We start from the raw sequence: 22,422 nt of genomic DNA, 5'->3' as shown, positions 1-22,422 counted from the left end.
CATGACCCCTGGGGGTAGGGTGGGGCCAAAATGGTCGATCAAAGTTTTACATAGGAATATTTAGGAAAAATCTTTAAAAATCTTCTTCTCAAGAATCACTGGGCCAGGAAAGATGACGTTCAAGTGGACTCATCCTCAGGTAGTGTAGACTTAAGTTTGTTGAAATCATGACCCCTTTGGGTAGGTTGGGGCCAGTATGGCCGATCAAAGTTTTACATAGGAATATATAGGAAAAATCTTTAAAAATCTTCTTCTCAAGAACCATTGAGACAGGAAAGATGAAACTCATGTGAAAGTATCCTCAGGTAGTGTAGATTCAAGTTTGTTCAAATCACAACCCCCGGGTTTAGGGTGGGGCCAAAATGACCGACCAAAGTTTTACATAGGAATATATAGGGAAACCTTTCAAAATCTTCTTTTCAAGTACTTCAAAGCCATGATTAGTAATATTTATATGGAATCATCCTCTGATAGTGTAAATTCTAGCATGTTCAAATCATGATCTCCTGGGGGGTTAAAATTCAAGCCCCTCCCCCAACCTCAGTAAACTTTCAGTTCTGATCTGATATGTGCTTTTTCCTAGCCGATGTGCTCAGGTGAGCGCTATGGCCCCTCCTGGGTCTCTTGTTAAAGTTAAGGTTAAGTCGAAAGAAGTAACATGGATGATCTTGTAAAGCATTGATATTGCTCGCGCGATGGCAAATATTTTATTGGATTGAAACAGATCGATTTTCCACCCGTCCATACTTTAAACACTGGCACATGGTACAAGAGATAACAATATGGTAATAATAACCAACTTCATCAGCAGATTTTGAGTGAAGAAAAGTGTACTTAGTTAAATATTCTTTGAACAGAATGAGCTAATGTAAAAATACCGAGGAACTTCAACTTTATTCGGTTCATTTTATTCAAGGTCATTGGTCAATAAACATCCGTACACACGGTAGCCTATATTTAGATACTTATGTCCCTTGACCTATCTTTAGGGGAATTAGAAATGGGAATATCCATAATTATAATTCTTAAAATATGAGTATGCTTTTGTAACTTTGGGTTTGTTGCATCTATCAGTTCATTTAAAATATTTAGTGATATTTAATTTTTTTAAAAAAGTTCAAGGATAGGTCTACCCTGTGCCATACAGTCTTTTCCCTTAAAGCAGTGAATAAATAGTATAAATACAGATTTAATAAAATTAATAAAAATTTGATAAATCTATTGCATCATGTCTAAATGTTATTTAGCTGGATTCACAAAGGGACAGAACTCTAATTAAAGTAAATAAACTTTCAATCAAGATCATTCAACTTTAACAAGGGTCGAAAGAGATTATGAAAGATATACAATTGTGACAAAGGCAGTAATCAATTGTGAACTAAAATAGTTTGAAGTAAAATACAGAGCAAGTTGTGGTGCCTTTGAATGTTATATTACGATAATGTATTTGCTGTTTTTCAATGGTAACACAACTGACATTATGCAATGACTGTTTTGGAGTAAAGTATAGTTAAATGACCTAATCGTGTTAATTTAAAAACTTGAGGACAGTGTTTACACAGAATAAATACTGTAAACGTATTACATTTGGCGGTGTATTCTTTTTAGCGCCTTTGGCGGAAAGATACTTCCGCTGATTCAAGTACATTGCTAAATGTCCTAAACATTGATACATGAATAAGAACATCAAGAAATGCGCTAAATTAAATGTACGCTAACTTGTTAAAAAATCATGTTCCGATAAATATCGTACACGCTAAATATAATACATTTACAGTAATATAAAAAACAAAAATATACATGTCTTTTGAAATATGCGCGAATAAAAAAAAATGCAGGTTTTGATAGCACCATTATTTTTTAGAGTTTGGTAAACCTTATAAAATGGTCTATGGTAAGCTTCATGAATCAATCTGTTCATAGTATTTGATGATTATACTCAAATAAGTAGGTTTAAAGTTAAAATTTGAAACTATTTGTAGAGTTGTTGGAATGAAGTGTTACGTAAAGTATTTAAATTGAAAGTCACTTTACCAGCTATAAACAAAACGTTAAATACAGAATGTAATATATATATATATATATATATATATATATATATATATATATATATATATATATATATATATATATATATATATATATATATATATATATATATATATATATATATAAAATGCATATTCTATTAAAATTAAACAATTTCCAGTGATAACATGAAGTCTGTGAGCCAATGCTCACTAATAATACCCCCGCCTTAATGTGAATATATACTATCATGCTAGCATACACAAGTTCAGTTACGGGCAGATACATGTATTAACATTAAGTTCATACAAAAATGAATCCCACCGTATGGCATGCCTCAACAAAGTGTGTGCTGAAATTTCAAGCATCTGCGATGAGTAGTTGCTCAAAAAACTGCGAAGAAAAGTTGTTATGCATGGTACGGACAGAGGCGAGGATAAACAGGAAGTTGACATCAGATTTGTACAAAAATGAATCCCTCCATATGACTTGACTCAGTGCGAAGAATGTGCTTAAATTTCAAACATCCCCGATGAGTAGATGCTGAGAAAACTGCGACCAAAATTTGTTACGGATCGATAGATAGGCGGACAGTGAAGAGGGTAAAACAGTATACTCCCTGAGCGGGGTATAATAAAAGCGGTAGATTAGTTGTTACAGACATCCATACATATTATTCCTGGATTGAACAGTCTTCAGTGATAGAGAAGGTATATAAACGTTTAGTTATGACAGACTATGGCTTGAGCATCTGCAGCTGATACTAAAAAGAGAGAAAGAAAAAACTCTTATTTATATTAATTTGGTTGACTAACTAGAAAAAGCAGATTATTCACACAAAATCTATCCTGTTGAGGAATATTAATATTCATAACTACAATCAGATTGAATTTTGTCTTCAAGTTTGAATATTTAAATCGGTTTGTCGTTAATTTTAAAAAGAGTTCCTCATAAAAAGGGGGAATACGCTTACTAAATTCGTTTGACACTTGAAATGTAATGGGTCCTGACTTTGGTCCACATCTTGCACACCATCCTGCACAGGTAAATGAAATCTCGGAATCATCGGTTGATTTTTGAAAATTTCTGATCTCTGGGTAACTGCCATCAATAACTCCCCACGTTAGCTGAAAAAAATAAAAAGTTAAAGGAACACGCGGAATATTAATTTACATCGAGGAAAAAGTTTGTAAGTCTTCATTTTCCTCCCTTTTTTTAGCTAAAAAAAATCCAAGCTTTTGTAACTATATATATAAGAGCATCTGTGATTTGCAGCGTTGCAAAATTATTTTGAAAATATTTATGTCGTTTAAATTGTTCAGCCGTTTGAAAACGAAATCTTACAGAAGGATCAATAACAAGTCCGGTTCCTTTAGTGTTGATGGTTGCACTTGCGAAATGTGGACAGGGATTCCGGAATGCTTCACCGTTACAATCTCTGATTTCTCCGTACGGTATCGTAGGCGTGCCAGTCAGCAAAGTAAAAGTGTAGTCCAATCCATTAACTTCCATGTTCTACATATAGAAAATGACTAACACTTTAATTTCAACTTGTAGATGTAAAATATGTTCCACATACGATATACCGGGTATGCAAAATTGCTACATTTGCAAAATTGGACAAAATTTGGAAAAAGATTAAATTTGATTGTATTTTCTTTCTCATTTTCCCTGAAAGTAGGGAAAATATTTTCGGTCTGATTGTTCGTCTGTCCTTTCATAAGGTGCCCCTAGACCCCCTACCCTAGATCCATGCATGCTTTTTTTCCGTAAGTGGGGGCACAAATTCTCTGAATTAGCTTGTTTGTATTCTTTTGCTTGAATTCTGATTTAAAAGAATATCATTTTTGAAATTTCTGATGTAACTCTGTTGTAAATATTTAAGACTTAAGTAAAAAGTAATGAATATATTAATTAATATAAATTGCCTCCATGCGAAGATTATCAGAAACGGCAGCAGAGCATTATTATAACTTCATGTACCTGAATTTTTATTCCAACTTTTTTGAAATACACCGTCTTTAGAGGTAGTGTGTAACTAGACTGACACTGCTGCCACATAATTGGCCAGTTCGATTGATCGTGTTGAATGAAAGAAGTCGGGCTCCCCAACGTTATGTATTCAGTTGGATTAGATGCCATGTTGTAACAAAATATCTTCACTCTTTTTCTGTTCGTTGCTTGAGGATATATCCAGTACTCGCCATTCTTCGTTATTCCTGTACTGGAGGCGATATCCTGACAAGACTCTGGTACTGTGGAAGATAAGAAGAAAACATGCTGTGATACTGTACAAATCTTTATTGAAGTTTTTTTCTTCACATATTTTTTTTAAAATACGGTTATTAATATATTGTTCTAATGCAGTTCTTAATATATGTATACTTTTTATAGTTCTGAACGAGGAGCTTAACTATATCTAACATTAAAAATATGTGTTTATGGCATTATCTAATGATAAAGTTCGTATTGTTTTTTTTATTGCAAATATTGAATGTGTCGTCTTGCTGGTGAATAGAATAAAATATGAACATAACAAACTGTAACCAGGTTCAAAAGTTCTTTGGAACAATTTAAATAGCGTGTGGGGTAAACACGGATCTCATCTCTCAAAACATTAGAGAAGTTTTATGGAGGAATAAGAATCATCTCGACAGTCACCCCGTGTGATACTTATCATAACCAAACAAAGGCAACAATTCGATGGCAATGAATGAAGAGTGAAAATATTGGTCTATGTACAGTTTTATTTGAAAAAGTCAGTCAGCATTCGACTTAACAATAGATTGTACCAGTATTTGCTAACACGATCAGTATATCGACCGTGGAGTTTACGGAGACGTAACTGCATTTAATAGATGCATGTATGAAAGGCAAATTTGCTTTGTTTTTAAATATTAATCTGGAATAATGATATATTCATCTGACTGGAAATTATTACCTTGCAGCTCACATTTGAAGAACAATGTATATAAATCAATGGATTATGGTATATCTTTAAACTTTAGAAAAGATGTGTTTTAATACTTTTAATTATTGTTGTTATTTCCATCCTCATAATAAAAAAAAGGCATGAGCAGCTCAGCAAAAATCGATTTTTTTGGTGTGCAATGTATGTTCTCCAACGGAACACATAGATCATTGAAACTTTTCAAAAATGCATTTATTTACATGTTCATATATGTCAGAGTATTTTCCGATATTATAATTGGAAGGTAGAACATATAAAAATGTTTGTATACTCTTCAACTCTGTCAATATTTAGATACTAAAACTAGGGGATTAAATAAAGCTTCATTTAAAAAGCAATTTAAATGTGATATATTCGCAAGAAAAATAGGATTTCTCTGAAACATTGTTCAGTAGATAACTATTAAATCAATGCAACTTTATATCTCATACAATGAAAAAACAAAAGAGTGACCGATTGCAACGTTTATCAAAAGGGGTGGGGTAATCCTGCCTACCATAAAACCAAGAAGTCACGTTCTAAAACTCAGAAGGGTATTTAATCTTTACCTTAATTGTTTTTATTGCAATAGCATGGCACATACTGCAATAGAAAAAGTAGATTTGGTAAGGGGTTGGATGGACGGGGTTGAATGGATCTACAGTAAAACAAGATTCTTAATATGACAGGAGCCCCCTCCCAACCCCAATGGAAAATAGACATGCAAGATGTGACGATAAAGACAATTACATGTATATAAAGCATATTTTGATTTAAAATATTATTTTTATAAAAATTATAATAATAATGAAAAGTGGTTTCTGTAATAAATAATAAATGATTTTTAAAGTTTGTTTCTTAAAAAATAATCAGCCATACTACGAGATATTAATTTTCGACAGTGTCGTGTTGTATTTTTTCCAAATAATTGTGCCACCATTTATAAATTACAATAAATTAACTTTTAACAACGTTTAGTCAAAGATAACATGCCATTAAAAGCTAGCCATGAATCTTCTATCGCAATATGTTTAATTTTATAGATTATAATTTCTAAACTATTAGAAGCTATTAAACTAGAATATTACAACAGTTTCAAATTCCTTTTTTTCGTGATTTAAATATCTCTCTTTTACTTACCCCGGCGTGTACTGCCTTCATCCAGTATGAAATATTTTACAGTGTCACCCCCTCCATCCTCCACGTTGTATATTACTTGAAAAAGCTTACAAGACTTATCTGTAGAATTGTACAATAAAGACACACAGTCACTGCTTTGTAAACACCTAAGTCCACACCCTGTCAGGGGGTAATTAGATCCAGACCAGATCGCTAATGACGGTTCAATAAGGTCAAGTCTTAGTTGTACTTGTCGTAGGGCAATTTCACCTAAAAATTAAAGATATGAATTCTATAATTTTCTCATTCCTTTTACTTAGATATCAATCTTTTAAATACTTAATAAATTCTCTCAAGATGTACCTTTCAATTATTTCTTTAGGTTTAATTTTTTATTAAATACATCTAGACGACTCACTTGTTTTCAAGACCATTAATATCCCTGGAATATTATAAAACATCACTAAAAGGTTTATTTTATGCATTGTCTTTCCTGTCTATAATTCATATATGTATATAAACTTCCATGATAAAAAGTTTTAAGTTGTCATCGATTCTTTAGATATTATCAACTACATGTATAATCAAACCTGCTCTTTCCCTCCTATCATATAATTGCAGGGACAGAAATATTTACACTATATCGATACTTTAGAAAGTAAAGTCAATGATGGATTTTCATTGGTTAATAACGTTAACGTTAAGTCATTGTATTTATTATTCCGGTCCTTTGATTTTTTTTTGTTTTATCTAAAAGTGCAAATAGTACATTTAATATGGTGCAGAAAGGACAATTCAGGGTAAAGGAAACAATAATTCACATAGATATATGTCAACGATTGTCGTGTGATGGATATCGGTATATTAATTGCATTTTAAACGTTTACAAATGAAATGTATCAGCAAAAGGTATTATAATTATTATTATAAATATGTAGTACTCCAAATAAATATTTCTTTTTTAATGTAAGTTGATAAAATATATTTCACAAATAAATCCGCTTTGATTTGTATTTCATATTTACAAATAATTCTTGCTAAAAGCATTTTTAAATAGCAACTATTTCTCTTTTTAATCCTATTTGGTAGTTTTTAAATTTACTAAACATTATTCTCTGTAAACGAAAAAGAAATCTACGTCAAATCTTAACAACAAAGGAATCCCAGATATAAAATACAATAATCATTATAAAGGTAAACATTTTATATGTTTTTATGGACTTTTACGAAAAGCACTGACTTTCACAGTTGACGGTTTACTTAACATTTAAACCTGCATCATGTATGGAGGTACGGAATTGATAATGGATAAGAACACCTTTCTAGTGGTCATAGGCAGTGCCCTTAATGTTGTTAGGGGCACTGACATTTGAAGACCGGGAGTTGAGGGTAAGATGGTTGTCGTTTTTTTAACGAAAACTGATTTATGCTTTAAAATTAGCCCGTTATTTGGTTGAATTATATGTTGAGCTAAATATATATATCGTTAAAGAGCTTCTGTACATTGTTCTAGAGTAAAATTAAGCTGTCAACTGTAAAAGTCAGCGCTACTCGTAAAAGTCCAGTGGAGACAAAGAAATTTAAATTTTAATTCAGATTTTAACACCATTCTTTTCAGACTAAATTGCCGAATGATGATTTTTTTCTCTTTGCCGGATCATGCCAAGGACACACAGGTTGGTCAACAGAGCATGCGCATGCCTTCTCCTCCATGGCACCTCCCGTGTTGGGCCAAACAGTACACAAAAAAGGGTAAACACAGGTTTGTCAAAATTGTCCGTGACATTTATTTCTTCTTTATATTCTGTTATTCGTGAAATATAAGGATAACGAACAATGATCAAGCTCAAAAGCCCATTGAAACAGATAATATTGAAAGCATGTGCAAATATAAACCTCTAAAATACTAAAGGAGAGACCATAGAGGGTTAAGTATCTCCTGTGTACTAATCACACTCACCATGTGCTCCTTGGCATAACCGGACAAATGGAATTAGTTTGTAAAAAATAACCTTACAATTAGGATATTAAACATCATTCACTTTTGCGATAATACGTTTGAGTCGTTTTTACTAAACACAAAAAATTATTTCATTCTTTTCAATATTCCTATATGAAATTATTTTTGTGTTTAGTAAAAACGACTCAAACATATTATCGCAAAAGTGAATGACGTTTAATATCTTTTAAAACCCTTCCAATCTAAATATACAAGTACGGTAACATATTTTTGTGCAAAAAAAAATTATCTGTTGAAATACAAGTAGGAATCACTTGATTGGCAACATTAATTTATACTTTTATAATGGAAAAAGAAAATGACCTTGATCGCACTTTGCTTTAAAAAAAAAAAACGGGTGAAGTTTATCTAATTGAAACCATCGATCACTTAGGGATAGTGTCTTCGTAAGTCCATCAAAGATTCATTAATTTTAATGAAACGAAATACGTATATGAGAAGAATCCATCTTTCAAGAAAAAATTTTGAATTTTTTTTATGAAATGAATGGTTTTGAAAAACTTAAAATAATAATAAAAATTCAAAATGTGAGCTGAGTCGGCATTCCATTTAATGGAAGATAAAAAAAAGTTTTATAAAAGATTCAAACCACATAAAAATCTATTGAATTGTGTGAATTGTTTCTCAAATTCAGCCGCGAAGAAAAATTTACCGCATGAATATCATAATACCAGATTTGTATGCCCGGTATACATGTATATAATATAAAACATTGCTTTTCATGCACGTATCAAGACTAGTGTAAATAACCATCTTACAAGTGTATACCACTTTCAGTCTACGCCCCACTCAAGAATTGTGTTACCATCGGGGGCATGTGCTTCACAAATACATCTTGTTTCATACCAATTTTAAAGTCGTTGTTTACAAACTAAATTGTTGACGATTTTTTTTTTGTTTTCCCTTATCCTTACGTTTATCATACATAAATTTTTGTTGATATGATACAATTTATGCTTTATTGAAAAAAGAATCCAAATATAAAACATCCAGATGTGTCAGACTCTATGGTATTCTTTTAATTCAAAATCACAGGAATATATCTCGAAAGATCTGCTTATAGCGGGGACATAACATCTATGCCTGTGTATATATTTTAGTCTCAAATGAAAAAAACATTATAAGATTTCTATGGGGTTAACGCACGGTTCCTCTTTTCAAAACAAATTCATTTATAAGATAACGAATAGTTCTCAATTTCAAACATTCTTCGAATAATACCATGCAAACAATCCTAAACAGGCCATAAAATATTGATCCGTGAAAATTTTAAGGATGGGATCGGGAGGAGTGCGTGTATACCTTGTTGACCCTTGTTGACCAGTCAAGCTCGCAGTATGAGCTATGCATCGATCATGTACATGAATGTAAACAGAATATTCCGTATAATAATTTAGTATACACATGTATAAAGACAAAGTCTAACACTTAGTTATGAATCAGTCAGCCAATGTTCGACCCAATGATCGGTTGCTACATGTTGCATTTTTTGAAAAACTGTAGAATTTACGAAATATCGACTTTTTTTTATTTCAAACGTGTATGTATTACATATCAATAAATATTTGGAGTAAATCTTTACTTTTGATAATACAGGTAATGGGTATTGATCGGTATTTTTCATTCAAAATGTTAAAGCATTGTATTTATTATTCACTTCAATTTGCTTTAAAACGTAAAAACAAATATTTGATATCATCTCTGCATATATTTGATATAGTGCAGAAAGGATCATGGTTGCCTGTAAACATTAAGTACAAGCAGGTTTCAACATTTTACGTGTAATTTATTTGAAAATGTAATTTTTCTATGAAACTTTAAGATTTTTTTTTTGGATTCTTTTTTTCCCCCAGTCATTCATTATATCAAATTACGTTGAAATTTTGTTAAAATTTTCAAAAAATTAGGGTCACCTGCATCTGAGGTCTTGTTGGGTATGATGCAATAATCATTTGAGACATTTATTGGATGCTTTTAAGTTTTCAATCATACAGACTTGTTATTTAGGCATATTTCATGAAGCATGCTTGTGGTGTCATTCAAAAGAAATTTCAGTGTTCCGAATACCGTGGCGGATGCCATAGTTAAACGAGCCGCTCAAATGAAGAATTCGGCATTGACCATGATGAAATTTTATCGTTACGCAGTATTATATTGACTTGAGTAGTTATTTGTATTAATTAAAAGAGAGAGAGAGAGAGAGAGAGAGAGAGAAATTATTTTCAAAAGTTTGTTGTTATATTTGCGGCAAAATAGAGCGGAGTAGACTCATGAATGGAGTAAATGAATTATGCTGAGGGAAGTTTAAGATAATGTTATAATCAACAATGTCGATGATTGCAAATGGCCATGAAGGGTTAAAGTGTGTTCATTCCGTGAAGGGAATCAACCAGCTAATGGAAATTTTGGAGTTGATAAATCCTTGAAAAGATTAATTTTTCTGAATCACTTCAATCTTTTGGAATTTTAACATTCCTTTACTTTTTATTGAAGAATACGTACAAAATTATAAGACTTTGTTTGCAGTAACAATGTCTTGTAATCCAACAATTTCAACATTCCATGGTCTTTGAATTTAAAATCATCGTCGTCTTAGTATATTTACCCTTTCTTTCTCTAAAATGTCAAAACCATCTACATGTGGGATTTTTATTTGTTCTTTTTTCTGTAAAATTACACAAAACAAGAAGAAACAAAAATAATAATAAACGGAAAAGCTCACAAGAAATTAAGATCTATAATCTTCTTCAATTAAAAAGTTATACATAGATATATAATTATATCTATTGAAAAGAAAATCAATATCTAAGGTCAGGTTCCAAAAACCCAATTTAATGGGTTCAAAAGTTATGAGTAAAGTTGAAGTTTTGATACAAATAAGACAAATAAGATTGTCCCTAGGCCTGTGCTTTTTGGATGCGGGCGGGGATGGGAGGGGGTAGATACAGTGAAAAATAAATTTAAGTCTGCAATTTTTAAATAAAAAATACTTGCGAATGCTATAAAATGAAAATATCCTAAATAACAATATGAGAAACTCAAAAATCATATACGGATATCTGATATAGCAGTGCTCTGTTTGACACAAATTAAAACGCAAGGCTACAATTGAATGGTCATTTTTCATAAATAAATGAAGCAATCAAATTATGTCAACTCAAATAATAATAAACGATACAAAACATAATACACATTAGGTAAAAGAAAGGATCATATTTCTATGTTTCATGATATTTCTTAATTTTTTTTCAATAAAAATACCATCTGCAGATCGCAAGTTTTAAAGCCATTTTTAAGCAACGCTGTTTTAAAATAATAATGAAATGGAAATGTCACAGTAGTGAACTATTTTTGAGCATTAAGATGAAATAAGATTATTCTTTCAGCATTAAACCCATACCTTAGTTTTACGAACAGAACATAAATATATCACACAAATTATAGAGCCAAATGAAAAAAAAAATGGCCTAACTTTTTTAAATTGAGGTGTATTTTTAATAGCATAATTTAAAATTCTAAAAGAAAAATGCTATATTATTGTACATATTTCGATAAGAAAGGTAATACGCTGTATGAAGATGATTATGGATCACTATGCTACATTGTATATGTTCTTAATATTCATTGCATAACTCAAAGTGTTATACCAGTTAAATAATTGGACAAATTTTAATATTCCTGATACCCTAAACAATAGCTGCAATAATGTAGCCCTCTCCCTTTTTTTTTTTTTGGGAGAGGGCTACAACTCCTTAGGATCTCCGTAATGGTGCAATGCGGCAGCGATTCACTCCCGCATGGATTTCGGCTCAAATTGTCAGTAAACGGCTATTTAATTAATATGTCTTACCTGGACTTCCAAAATATAGTTATCCCAGAACATAGATCGATCCAAAAATATACAGAACAATCCATATATCCGTATTTTCCGTGTATGTCAACATCACAACTTAAATTTATCCGCCATGTTTACTGACCTTGACATATTTTATTTTGGGACAGCCAATGAGATTAAGGATCTATAGGGAACGGATTTCTTTGGAATTACCTTATTTTAGGCCTAAATATCGCTGTTTACGAAAAAATAACACATGGAATGCTTTTATTTATCGCTGTTTAGTGTTACTAGTCATCACAATTACATTTATAAACATCGACATTTGCTTTATTGAGTTATTCTAAATTTCTTGTATCTGAGGCTAAATTCTTCTTCAATCAACAGTCACACTTAAACTTTTTCTGTGTCTGGAGGGGTATTCAATTCAGGACTAAATGACTTCATGAATACTTGAAATGAATGTAGATCTCGGTCTTACAGATTCAATGAACTGCCAGAATCTGTTTTATTTTAGAATTCGAATCTCTTACTATTATCTATAATAATTATGTTCTAATTCGTTCACACTCAAACGAACATAAATCATTTATACCATAAATAAACACAGTGTGTAGGTACAGAAGCGCTCTCAAGAGTGCAGTTTATTTACAACATCATACAAAAATAATCTTCCGTAATATAAAGTCTTGTTAAGTCCGTTCTCTGTAATAACGAGAAAAAAGATAATATGAAATACATGTATTACAATATAAACACTATGAGGGTGGGTGGGTGGGCGCCACGTCTATACTGCACGAAGAGAGAGCCTTCGAATGGGGTTTAATTGTTAAACAGGTGATAAGGTGTGTCGCGTAAAATACCTGTTAAACAGGTTCTATTTCTGAAATAACTAATCAATATAAATATAAATAAACAAACACGTGTTCGATCAACACACGTGTTACTATAACTGTAATAAATACATATAGATTCTTTTAGTGGAAATGTTGAATTAAAAAAAAAAAGTACGTATACTAGGGATTAAATTACATCAACGCATAATAAAAGCAGTATAGAAAACTGTAGAAGATTCCTTGGATTTTTCAAATGTTCTTCAGAAAGAGGAAAATTTGTTGCCCGAAGTAGTTACATGTATATTAAGGGGGATGTACAAGCCATATTGGATATAGTCTGGTGCAAAATAAGAAATCCCAAGAATGCGCTTAATACTCTACCAAACTAGCCCAAAGTTACTCAAAGTGCTAATGCACTCATTACCTACTGTTAGAGACCAAAATTCGTAAATAAGTAAGTTTATTTTGTTTTAATTAGGAGGAAATTAATCATGTTAGAACTGCGCAACTACAGCATTCACAAGATGAAAAATGCATTGAAAATCATGTCAGTTCGGTTCATTGATAATATGGCTACAACCATTTGTTTCACTTCTTTCTTGTTATTATCCATCATTCTTGAAAATTTGATTTTTCATATGGGGGTCTTCCTGAGGCCATGTGTTCATTACGTCCGCCATTCCTCTGTCACACAGAGTTCAAATAACATTGATTTTAGAATGAATGCAACCATAACAACATTAAGACACTAATTATTAGAAATTACTAAGTAATAATCCTTAGGTTGCACAACTTACTTCTTTTATTTGTTGCATCGCATGGTCTAAGTAACGGAAAAACGCGATTTTAACCCCACTTCAGCAAATCGGGAAAAACTGTTCTGTTTATAGCTCGAACTTCCTCGTTCATATCATTCCTCTGAGCACGTGTTTGGCATGTGCATATGTCTGCTGTGGATAGATACGTTTATTACCATGATTGTATTTAATTTTTCATGGAACAAGTCTTGATAATTTGTTGGTTTCTTTAAAACTCAAGAAAAAAGATAAATATTGTCCTAAACATATGTGTTTACGGCGGGTCTCTTTTCTCTGGCGATAGAAGTTATTTTCAAATGGTGCTCTGCAAGGAGGATGCTTAGCTTTTAATTTAGAAATATTAAACAATATGCGGTGCATGAAAAAAAAAATGTTATTACATGTATTACATTCGAAAAGTTGGTACATATGTCAATTTTGTTTAGCAGTTAGATAGAAAAAATAGTCAGTTATAGGATTTCCTTCTGTCACCTCACATAAATAGCTAAATTGTTTGCAACGGCCCACACACTGTATGGAGTAATGTTTGGACATAAAAACGCATCATGTCTCATTATATTGACAAAATTGTAAGCTGTAACCAACATACGAAGTTTGATAATATATATTGAGTTGTTTCTTTGAAATTTAGAAGAGAGCACAATGTTTGCAAAGAAAAGTCCTTTGCCTATGCTATGTCTATCTTCGCAAAAAGAAAGTGGGAGGCTACCCCCCTCCCCTGAAAATCTTATGTTTGTTTTTTTTTTTTTTCAAAATAGTGCCAAAGCTTCAGAAATTCTGCATCACTAAATAAGTATGTGATGGAACATGTACAAGCCTTATATTGTTAAGACCACTTTTTGTAAAAAATATTTGGTTGTCCCCTCTCCCGACCTATAGCATAGAAATGGCCCAACTCATTTTTTTTTTACATCCCATTACACGATATTTTTTTTCTTTTTATTCCGTCAATAAATACGAGGGTTGATCCAAAAGTTCGTGGATTTTCTTTCTAAAATTTTATCGTGATTTGATGAAATCAATCAACAGACATATTCATAATATAGAGTCATAATACAACAATATTGGAAAATTTCACTACTTTCCAATTACCATTTTGAGGTCACACGAGCTTTCTGAAAATGGATAGTTGGGAAACCCGGTTGAATGATTTCATTAACGTCAAGTTAGATATGTCACGTCACGTTATAGAAAATCTCGCCCAAATGTCCAATTATAATACGCAATTCTACAAAATGCTGGTTTTTCTCCATTTTTTTTTTTCATTGATAAAAGCCTTTGGTATCCTCTCGCACCAACTTATCTTCATTTTTCACTCATATTTCAAAATACTACCCATCTTTCCATATGATGTTCCAATTTCATGATCAGTAGCAATGTCAAGAACAGTACGGCAGCCGACAAAAATCCATTAACGCTTTTAATTTGTCTAAAAGAAATGATATGGGGTTTCAGTGTTGAACAGAACCTCTAAAAAGCGCACCACACCTTTTCTGCGTCCATGGAAGTTCTGTTTTTCTTAAATTTCTTATGCCACTGGAAAACCAGTAACTAAATGCATTTTTCCCAAGCCTATGTCAATAATATACGCGTTTATAGATTACCGTGCAAGTTTTTTTTTTGCAACAAAAATAGTACATTTGTCAGAAATTACCAAATGTCTGCAATAGTGTGGGTGGATAATGATATCCTTTTGCAGAATGAGCATGGTGACCAAATTTGACGTTATCTAACAACTTATAAGATGAGCAATAATTCATCAACTTATAAACTAAATATCCAGTAAAATCAATAAAACTCTCACACAAAGGTTTATAATTATATTATCAAGATAATCGTAATAATGACATAATTTTCGTTTTATATAAATTGCTTAACATAGGGCGGTTTCCCATTCTTATTTCATGAATTAAGAATTTAAATGATAATAAACGCGTTAATGTCTCCCCCTCATTTTTACCACAATGATCAATGGCAACTGCCATAAAGACACATTTTATCATTTTTTATGATATTTAAAATGTTATTTAATTTAAAATATTCAAGATCAAAAGTCCATATTTTACAAAACAGGAACATTTGCAAACACGGACCTCTTAAAATAAATAAAATCCATGAAGAAATTCCACGAACTTTTGGTCACACCCGCCGTATGTTTAAATTTTAAGGAAAAATTTTTCGTCAATTCAGTGTATAAATAATGGACTAACAATTAGTATATATGTAATATGTACGCTAAAGTATTGTTCATTCTTAATTACTGTAAACAAAAATATCTTAATATTTAAGGAATTGATTTTTTTTAACTTTATACTGTAAAATTGTAATTATGTATATACATGTATCATAACATATAGAAAAAAAAATTTTTAATTCAATTTCAGTGTAGACAAAGAGACAATTTTTTTCCTCCAAAAATGGATTCAAACTGAGTAAATTTTAAAATTAACGTCAAGCGGTGTATATACGCTTTTTGACGTAGCTCATTGTGACGTAACCAAGTTATGTGATACAATATAAATTAAATCTTTTATCCAATCAAATGACGTGTTACAACTAAAATTAAATTATATCGAAATATACCAATAGATGTCTAGTAAACAGTTTAGATATGAGCTAAAGCGAAATTATTCGGGGAAAAGATATATGATAGAGTTAATTGATTGTAGCAATTCATTACTTGTATAATCAATATAATTTTTGTAGAAACAATTCATTTCCATTAGTTAATTAGAGGTTTATTCCTTCCCCCAGCCTCCACTAAAATCTGTACCCCCGAGTGCCACACACTTAAATTGAAGTCTGTCCCCTTTATTTTAGGTGGAATTCTCGGAAACATTAGATTGTCTTGAGCCAAATCATATCTAGAAATCCCTCACATAAGTCAAATGAAGCTGAGTGATATATTAATGCACCAATGTTCACAAAGAAACGGTCAAATTTGTGTTCTCGCATGCTCTTGCCAGATATTGCAGAAGTGTTCATGTATTTCTAGGACGAGTCCCGAGCTGGGAAACGAGTAGCAGTAAGCTTGGATATCACTGTGTTTCGCCGTAAGTGAATTTAGGATTACTTTCATTCCAATCACTAGGAAAGCTAATCAGGTCAACGTACATTGCAAATTCCGCACCCCCGGATGTCACCATTCCACGCCCCCATATGTGAGGTTATGCTCGGTGAATTAATGACAAAACTTATGGCAAGTCTTTTGTCTTCATAAACCGTGTACAAATTATTACAAACTTCTACAAAGGAGTTTCTAATATATAAGTTTAACTTTACAGCCGTTCGTTTCTCGAATACGACTGAGTCAACCATTTTTTGTCACAAGTGATCTACCTTATAACGTCATTTCCACACTGTGACGTCACAAACACGGGGCAAAACGTTCCATTATATATTTTTTTTTATAGAACATGTGTATAACTCTATGTGTGCCAAATTTCCTTCTGATCTGAATTGCAGTTTTGTAAATATAGAGACAGTTCGCGAACTTTTTGATCACCCCTCGTATTTAACAACTGTTCGATAATAATACTAATTACTTTAAGCCACAATATAACACAATTCCTCTTTTACAGTGTGCATATTATTTGAAACATTTTGCAACTGTAATTCTTTTCTACTTTTTAAGATTATTATGTACCTCCATATTAAGAAGAGGTCTGGAAAAAAATTCTGTGCTAAAAATAGACCACGTGCTGCTATCCATGAACTGCTTTCATGGTTCTCTATACTCATGTTGAAGACAACAGTACCTTGTTTTAAAAGTGCAAAATTTAGACATTTTCTCAACAAATGATTGTCGAGAGAACATTAATGCACACTTTGCATATTTTTTGGATTTTTTTAAGGCTCTGTTGAATTCTGTAGCTGTGCAGTTCTAAGGGGCATATCAAAAACATTTTTCTGCAAAAGTCTAGATTATATATATACACAACATGCATTCGATTATGCATATTTATTGTATGTTTATCATAAGGCCTTGACGCAAGGAGCAACTGCCTACACCGACACTCAAGAGCAAATGCTCTTATCGCTGTGCCTTGTGGACGATCAATGAAGAACTTTGCCCATAGACAAAAATGTTAGATTTTCAGATTTTCAACAACAAAAAAACCAATCCCAAGTTCTTCTAAGTTACATTAATGAAAATGAGCCTTGTAAATAAAACCGATGTTGCAAGCCGCCAGAACCACCAATCTTTTACCACCTCCGATTAAGTGAAATGAAAAAATATATGGTTCACGTATTCTCTTCGATTTTTAAAACACAATTTTATAATCATACTTTAATCTTTTTTTGAGAAAGTGTTTAATGTTCCCCTAAAGTTTTGCGTAACATTTGACATGTTTAAGACAGTTCATTATATTAATGAAATTCTGCTGTCAATAGAGCGATCGGGGTTCCTTGTACGTAGGGAAAAGGTTGCTCTACGCCAAATAACTTTTAGAAAGAGATCCTTGATTGAGTTTTTAAACACACACTATAATGGACTAAAGGATAGGTTAATATAAGAATATCTGAAATTCCTAACTCCCTTTTGCGCCTTTAAAACAATACATGGGTGATTGAGACTTTTATTCATTGTATTTATGAAATATTCCATGATAAAATTTATTTATTTTGGATATAGAAATTGATTTTGACAGTTTAAATAAAAGTAAGCAGAATTAAGATTACGTAATTTATCGTAATCGATGATTATTTTGATACAACTGATTATCTTGAATTGAAAATTTCTCAAGTTTTCGTCCAAGAATTATTACTCTGAAAATCCAATGTACATTGAACAAAAAATGATACAAATGTCAACTACGGCTGTTCTGTTGTCGATAATTAAAAAAATATGAGCTGCAACTTCGATGTCGGAATTTTTTGTTGCAAAATTGTAAATATCTATTTTAATGACAGAAAAAAATAACGTTAATAAACTTCTGATGTTCACATTTGCCATGGAAGAACTATTTATTAGCTTTGATTGAATCAAAATTACATTATTGTCGTCCTGTACAATAATGATTTCTTATATAAAACTGTATATTTGATTGTATATAGAAGTCTTTCTTCTGCTTTATTTTAGTCTAATTGATCATAAAGGTTTAAGTTATATACATGTTCATCATAAGAACACATTTTCACAGCAAAATAAAATTTTCAAAAATGCAGCTCATATATTGCTGTAAAAAATCGACTTTTCTATTGCATTATAGAAAGAAAAGGTGTTGAAATATATGGCGATAATGGATATAATTCAACAATTACATTCACTAAACAATACACCAATTCAAAAATTACTTTAAATTTGAGTATTTTCAAATTAACAAGTCCTGTTCCTCGACTGTTGATAGTTGTACTTGCGAAATGTTGACAGGGAATCTGAAAGGATTTACCATTGCAATCTTTTGTTTGTCCATACGATATCGTAGGTGCACCAGTCAGCGATGCAAAGGTGTAGTCTATTCCATTAACTTCCAAAGTCTGTGTAGAAAAAAGTTTACTTTCATTTCTTCTTGTATTTTTTAAATCCCATTCGTTATCAAGTGATTTGATAGGCGTTTTTTGCCAAAGTTGTTGACTTATACACTGTATAGCTCAAAGTATATATATCGCTCATTAAATTACTTTACTTCTTTATTTCAAAGAAAATAATTACTGTTATATCAAATATTCCTTAAACAATGAAGAAAATTTTATTAAAAAATAGCTTTAAAATTTCAAAGAATCAAATCACGAATTTGTGAAATGACAACATTCGACAGTTATCATATGCATGAATCATTTTTTTTTTATAAAAAAGAAGTTACTAGTATTTACTATAGTATACGAACTTGAATTTGTATTCCAACTTTCAGGAAAACTGCCCTTTTTAAAGGTTCTGTGTAACTCGACTGACACTGCTGCCACATAATTGGCCAGTTCGATTGATCGTGTTCAATAAAGGAATTCGTGCTCCCCAAAGTTATGTATTCAGTTGGATGAGATGCCATGTTGTAACAAAATATCTTCACTCTTTTTCTGTTCGTTGCTTGAGGATAAATCCAGTACTCGCCATCCGTCGTTATTCCTGAGTAGGTGACGACATCTTTGCAAGATTCTGGCACTATGTAATGAAAATAAAACATGGATAACAAAGATTTTTTTATGTTAATTTTAGCGTGAAATTATTTTAATATTTAGATTCAAATATTTCTTCACTGCTTGTCTTTGAACATTAGTACGAGTTTTAGTAGTAATGTAAATTTTAATTAAAAAGGCAAGGGCTGTTAAAGTGATCAACTCACACTTTATACTGACTAATGCCTGAAAATAGCATTGGTTATAAAACATATAATTTTCTCAACTTTGAAATTCGAATTCATGACGTTGCTTACACTCTGGTGAAGGAAATGAATCAGAGCCCTATTTATATAAGAATTTGAATGAGCATGGTTGCAGCTTTGTTGATTTTGTTTTGTTATCGTATATGGTGTATACTGTATTATTTCTGTGCAAATAGTGTCATGAAATGATTATATAGGCAATCTTTTTGAGTTCAAACCAAATGCGAGGAAACGTATCATTTATAAGGTAGAAAAACGCACTTAGTACTGTTTTCCAAACCAAATCCTCTTTGTTATATAAAACCATCAACAACATTCCCATAATTTTTCCCTACATAATTGACAAAGTTTAATTTATTCTTTAAATGTAATCGAATTTTTACAGTTTTCAATTTTTTTGTCTTCCATTTCATATTTTCTTTTCAGTTGAAACATTCCCGTTTATCACGAAATACAGCAAATCACCTTTGTCATTTATTCATTTCTGCGTCATAGTTCATTGTTTAAAATTAAAATAGTGAATTTGAACTTTTTATTTCTGATGAAGGTCATAGTTCTCTTTTACTTACCCCATCCGGTCCTTGTTCTATCCAGAAAATAATACTTCACGATGTCATCTCCACTTTCATCTTCCTCGATGTATATGACCTGAAACAGCTTACAAGACTTGTTTGTAGAGTTATACAGTAAGGACACGCAATTCTATTCATTAACATCAAATTACGAAATAGGGGCAAAGTTTTCAATAGCTTGCTGGACAGCTCAACAGGGTATAGAATTTGGTCTAACAAGTATCACATTAGGTTTGAATCTAGGTCATGAGGTTACTCAGGTGTATCAGTAGTTTTTACAGGTAAATGTGAGTTGATTTCAATGTTGTATGAAGCCACCTGTATCTGCCCATGTGTTCTGCTGTAAATAGCAAAAAAAAAAAAAATCAGTAGAATTTTATGCCAACTCTTTCAGTAATGCAAAAATCTTCTGCATACTATTCTTTCTACTTGCTTTTAAGTCTTGTTACTTCCGAAAAAACACCTATTATAATCTATTTTCATGACCTGCAAGCCATTCCAAATTAGAGGGTAATATGTGCTTTAGATTAAACTGTTTAACATTGCTAAATCTCGCATGCGAATATTTCCAAAACTATGAATACACAGCTAACCCAAAGTTGCAAATTTGAAGTGTTGGGGCTCATTTTATGAAGGAACTTAGTTCTATACTCTCATCACTGAGTAACTAATTGCTTTATATAATTATCTTACTAATTTTTTCATATAAAGTATAAAATAACTCTTTAATTAAACAATGTCAAAAATAAAATTAAATGGCAAAAGCACCTAATTTAAACAGATTTTCAGAGAGTTAGTGAATAAAGAAATTTGCTTGGTTTGAGATGATGATTAATAAATTCAATATGATTATTATTATATGAAAAAATTGCAATTAAAGAAGAATAATGCATTTATTCACAGCAGAACACATTGGCACATGCAAGTGGCTTCATACAACATTGAAATCAACTCACAATTACCTGTAAAATCTAATGATACACCTGAGTAACCTTGTGACCTAGACCCAAATCTAAGGTTATACTTGTTAGACCAAACTGAATACCCTTTTGAGCTGTCCAGCAAGCTATTGAGAACTTTACCGCTATTTCGTAATTCGCTGTAAACTCTCAAGACCACACCGTACCAGCGGTTGATTAATTCCAGACCAAATTGGTAAAGAGGGTTCAATGAGGTCAAGTCTCGTTTTCCCCAATGGTAATGAAATTTCACCTGAAAAAGAGACATTAACTTGTTTACCTAAAAAATTAAATGATATATCGGTGTCCTTGTTTAAATGAATGGTTGTACTTGAAAGTACTTGGGACTTACTTGATGCCCAAACTTAGTTGTTCTAAGCATGGCCTTCCCTGTCTTTATCACTTAAACTTTCTACATAGAAGTATTGACACTCGAACAAATATAAATCAATCGCAGTTTTGATATTAAAATTCAAAGAGATTTCCTTTGATGCACACTTTTTTCGAGCTTAAAACTGCAGATATTTGATTTTCATTCTGTCTTTTTCGATAGAGGCATCTTAAATACTGACATTTGCAAAATTTGGTGTCAACAATACGTTCGTCTGCATTTTACCTCATTTAAACCCAAGCTTAATCTCAAGCTATATATTTGACTTATCGTGTACAAGTCATGTAATTTTTTTTGACAGTTCATTATCTCGAGAAGCAGGGAAGCGTTTTGTCATTTAATTGTCTTTTGCAGAAAAAGTACTCAATATGTTTGCTGTGATTAATGTGCACAAGTAAACCTTATTTATGACGTTTGTCATATTGTGATACTTGTATCATTCTTTGATAGTGGAATGTGGTAATCTGTACTTCTTTCATGTTTTTATAATGCTTCATAACTTGTGCTTATTAGAAAAAGACAATTTCAAAATATTAGTTACGGATGAAACCTATTTCAAACAACTCATGAG

The 22,422-nt window shown here is 31.6% G+C and overlaps 1 protein-coding gene across 1 annotated transcript; it reads right to left on the bottom strand.

The window, feature by feature from the left end:
- Positions 1-2,680: 2,680 nt before the first annotated feature.
- Positions 2,681-21,842, bottom strand: LOC134278564 (uncharacterized). The gene is made up of 9 exons (XM_062760869.1): positions 21,813-21,842; positions 21,547-21,713; positions 20,781-20,841; positions 20,499-20,577; positions 6,119-6,367; positions 4,012-4,283; positions 3,373-3,543; positions 3,002-3,155; positions 2,681-2,791 (listed from the first exon to the last, which is right to left on the bottom strand). Exons 1-9 carry the CDS (start codon positions 21,840-21,842, stop codon positions 2,751-2,753), a joined length of 1,224 nt encoding a protein of 407 aa, XP_062616853.1. The 3' UTR covers positions 2,681-2,750.
- Positions 21,843-22,422: the final 580 nt, after the last annotated feature.

The sequence above is a fragment of the Saccostrea cucullata genome, unplaced genomic scaffold (genome assembly GCF_032062105.1).
Source record: "Saccostrea cucullata isolate Sc308-1 unplaced genomic scaffold, CSIRO_AGI_Scuc_v1 ctg310, whole genome shotgun sequence".
NCBI lineage: Eukaryota > Metazoa > Mollusca > Bivalvia > Ostreida > Ostreidae > Saccostrea > Saccostrea cuccullata.
This window is presented reverse-complemented; position numbering and strand designations above follow the sequence as displayed.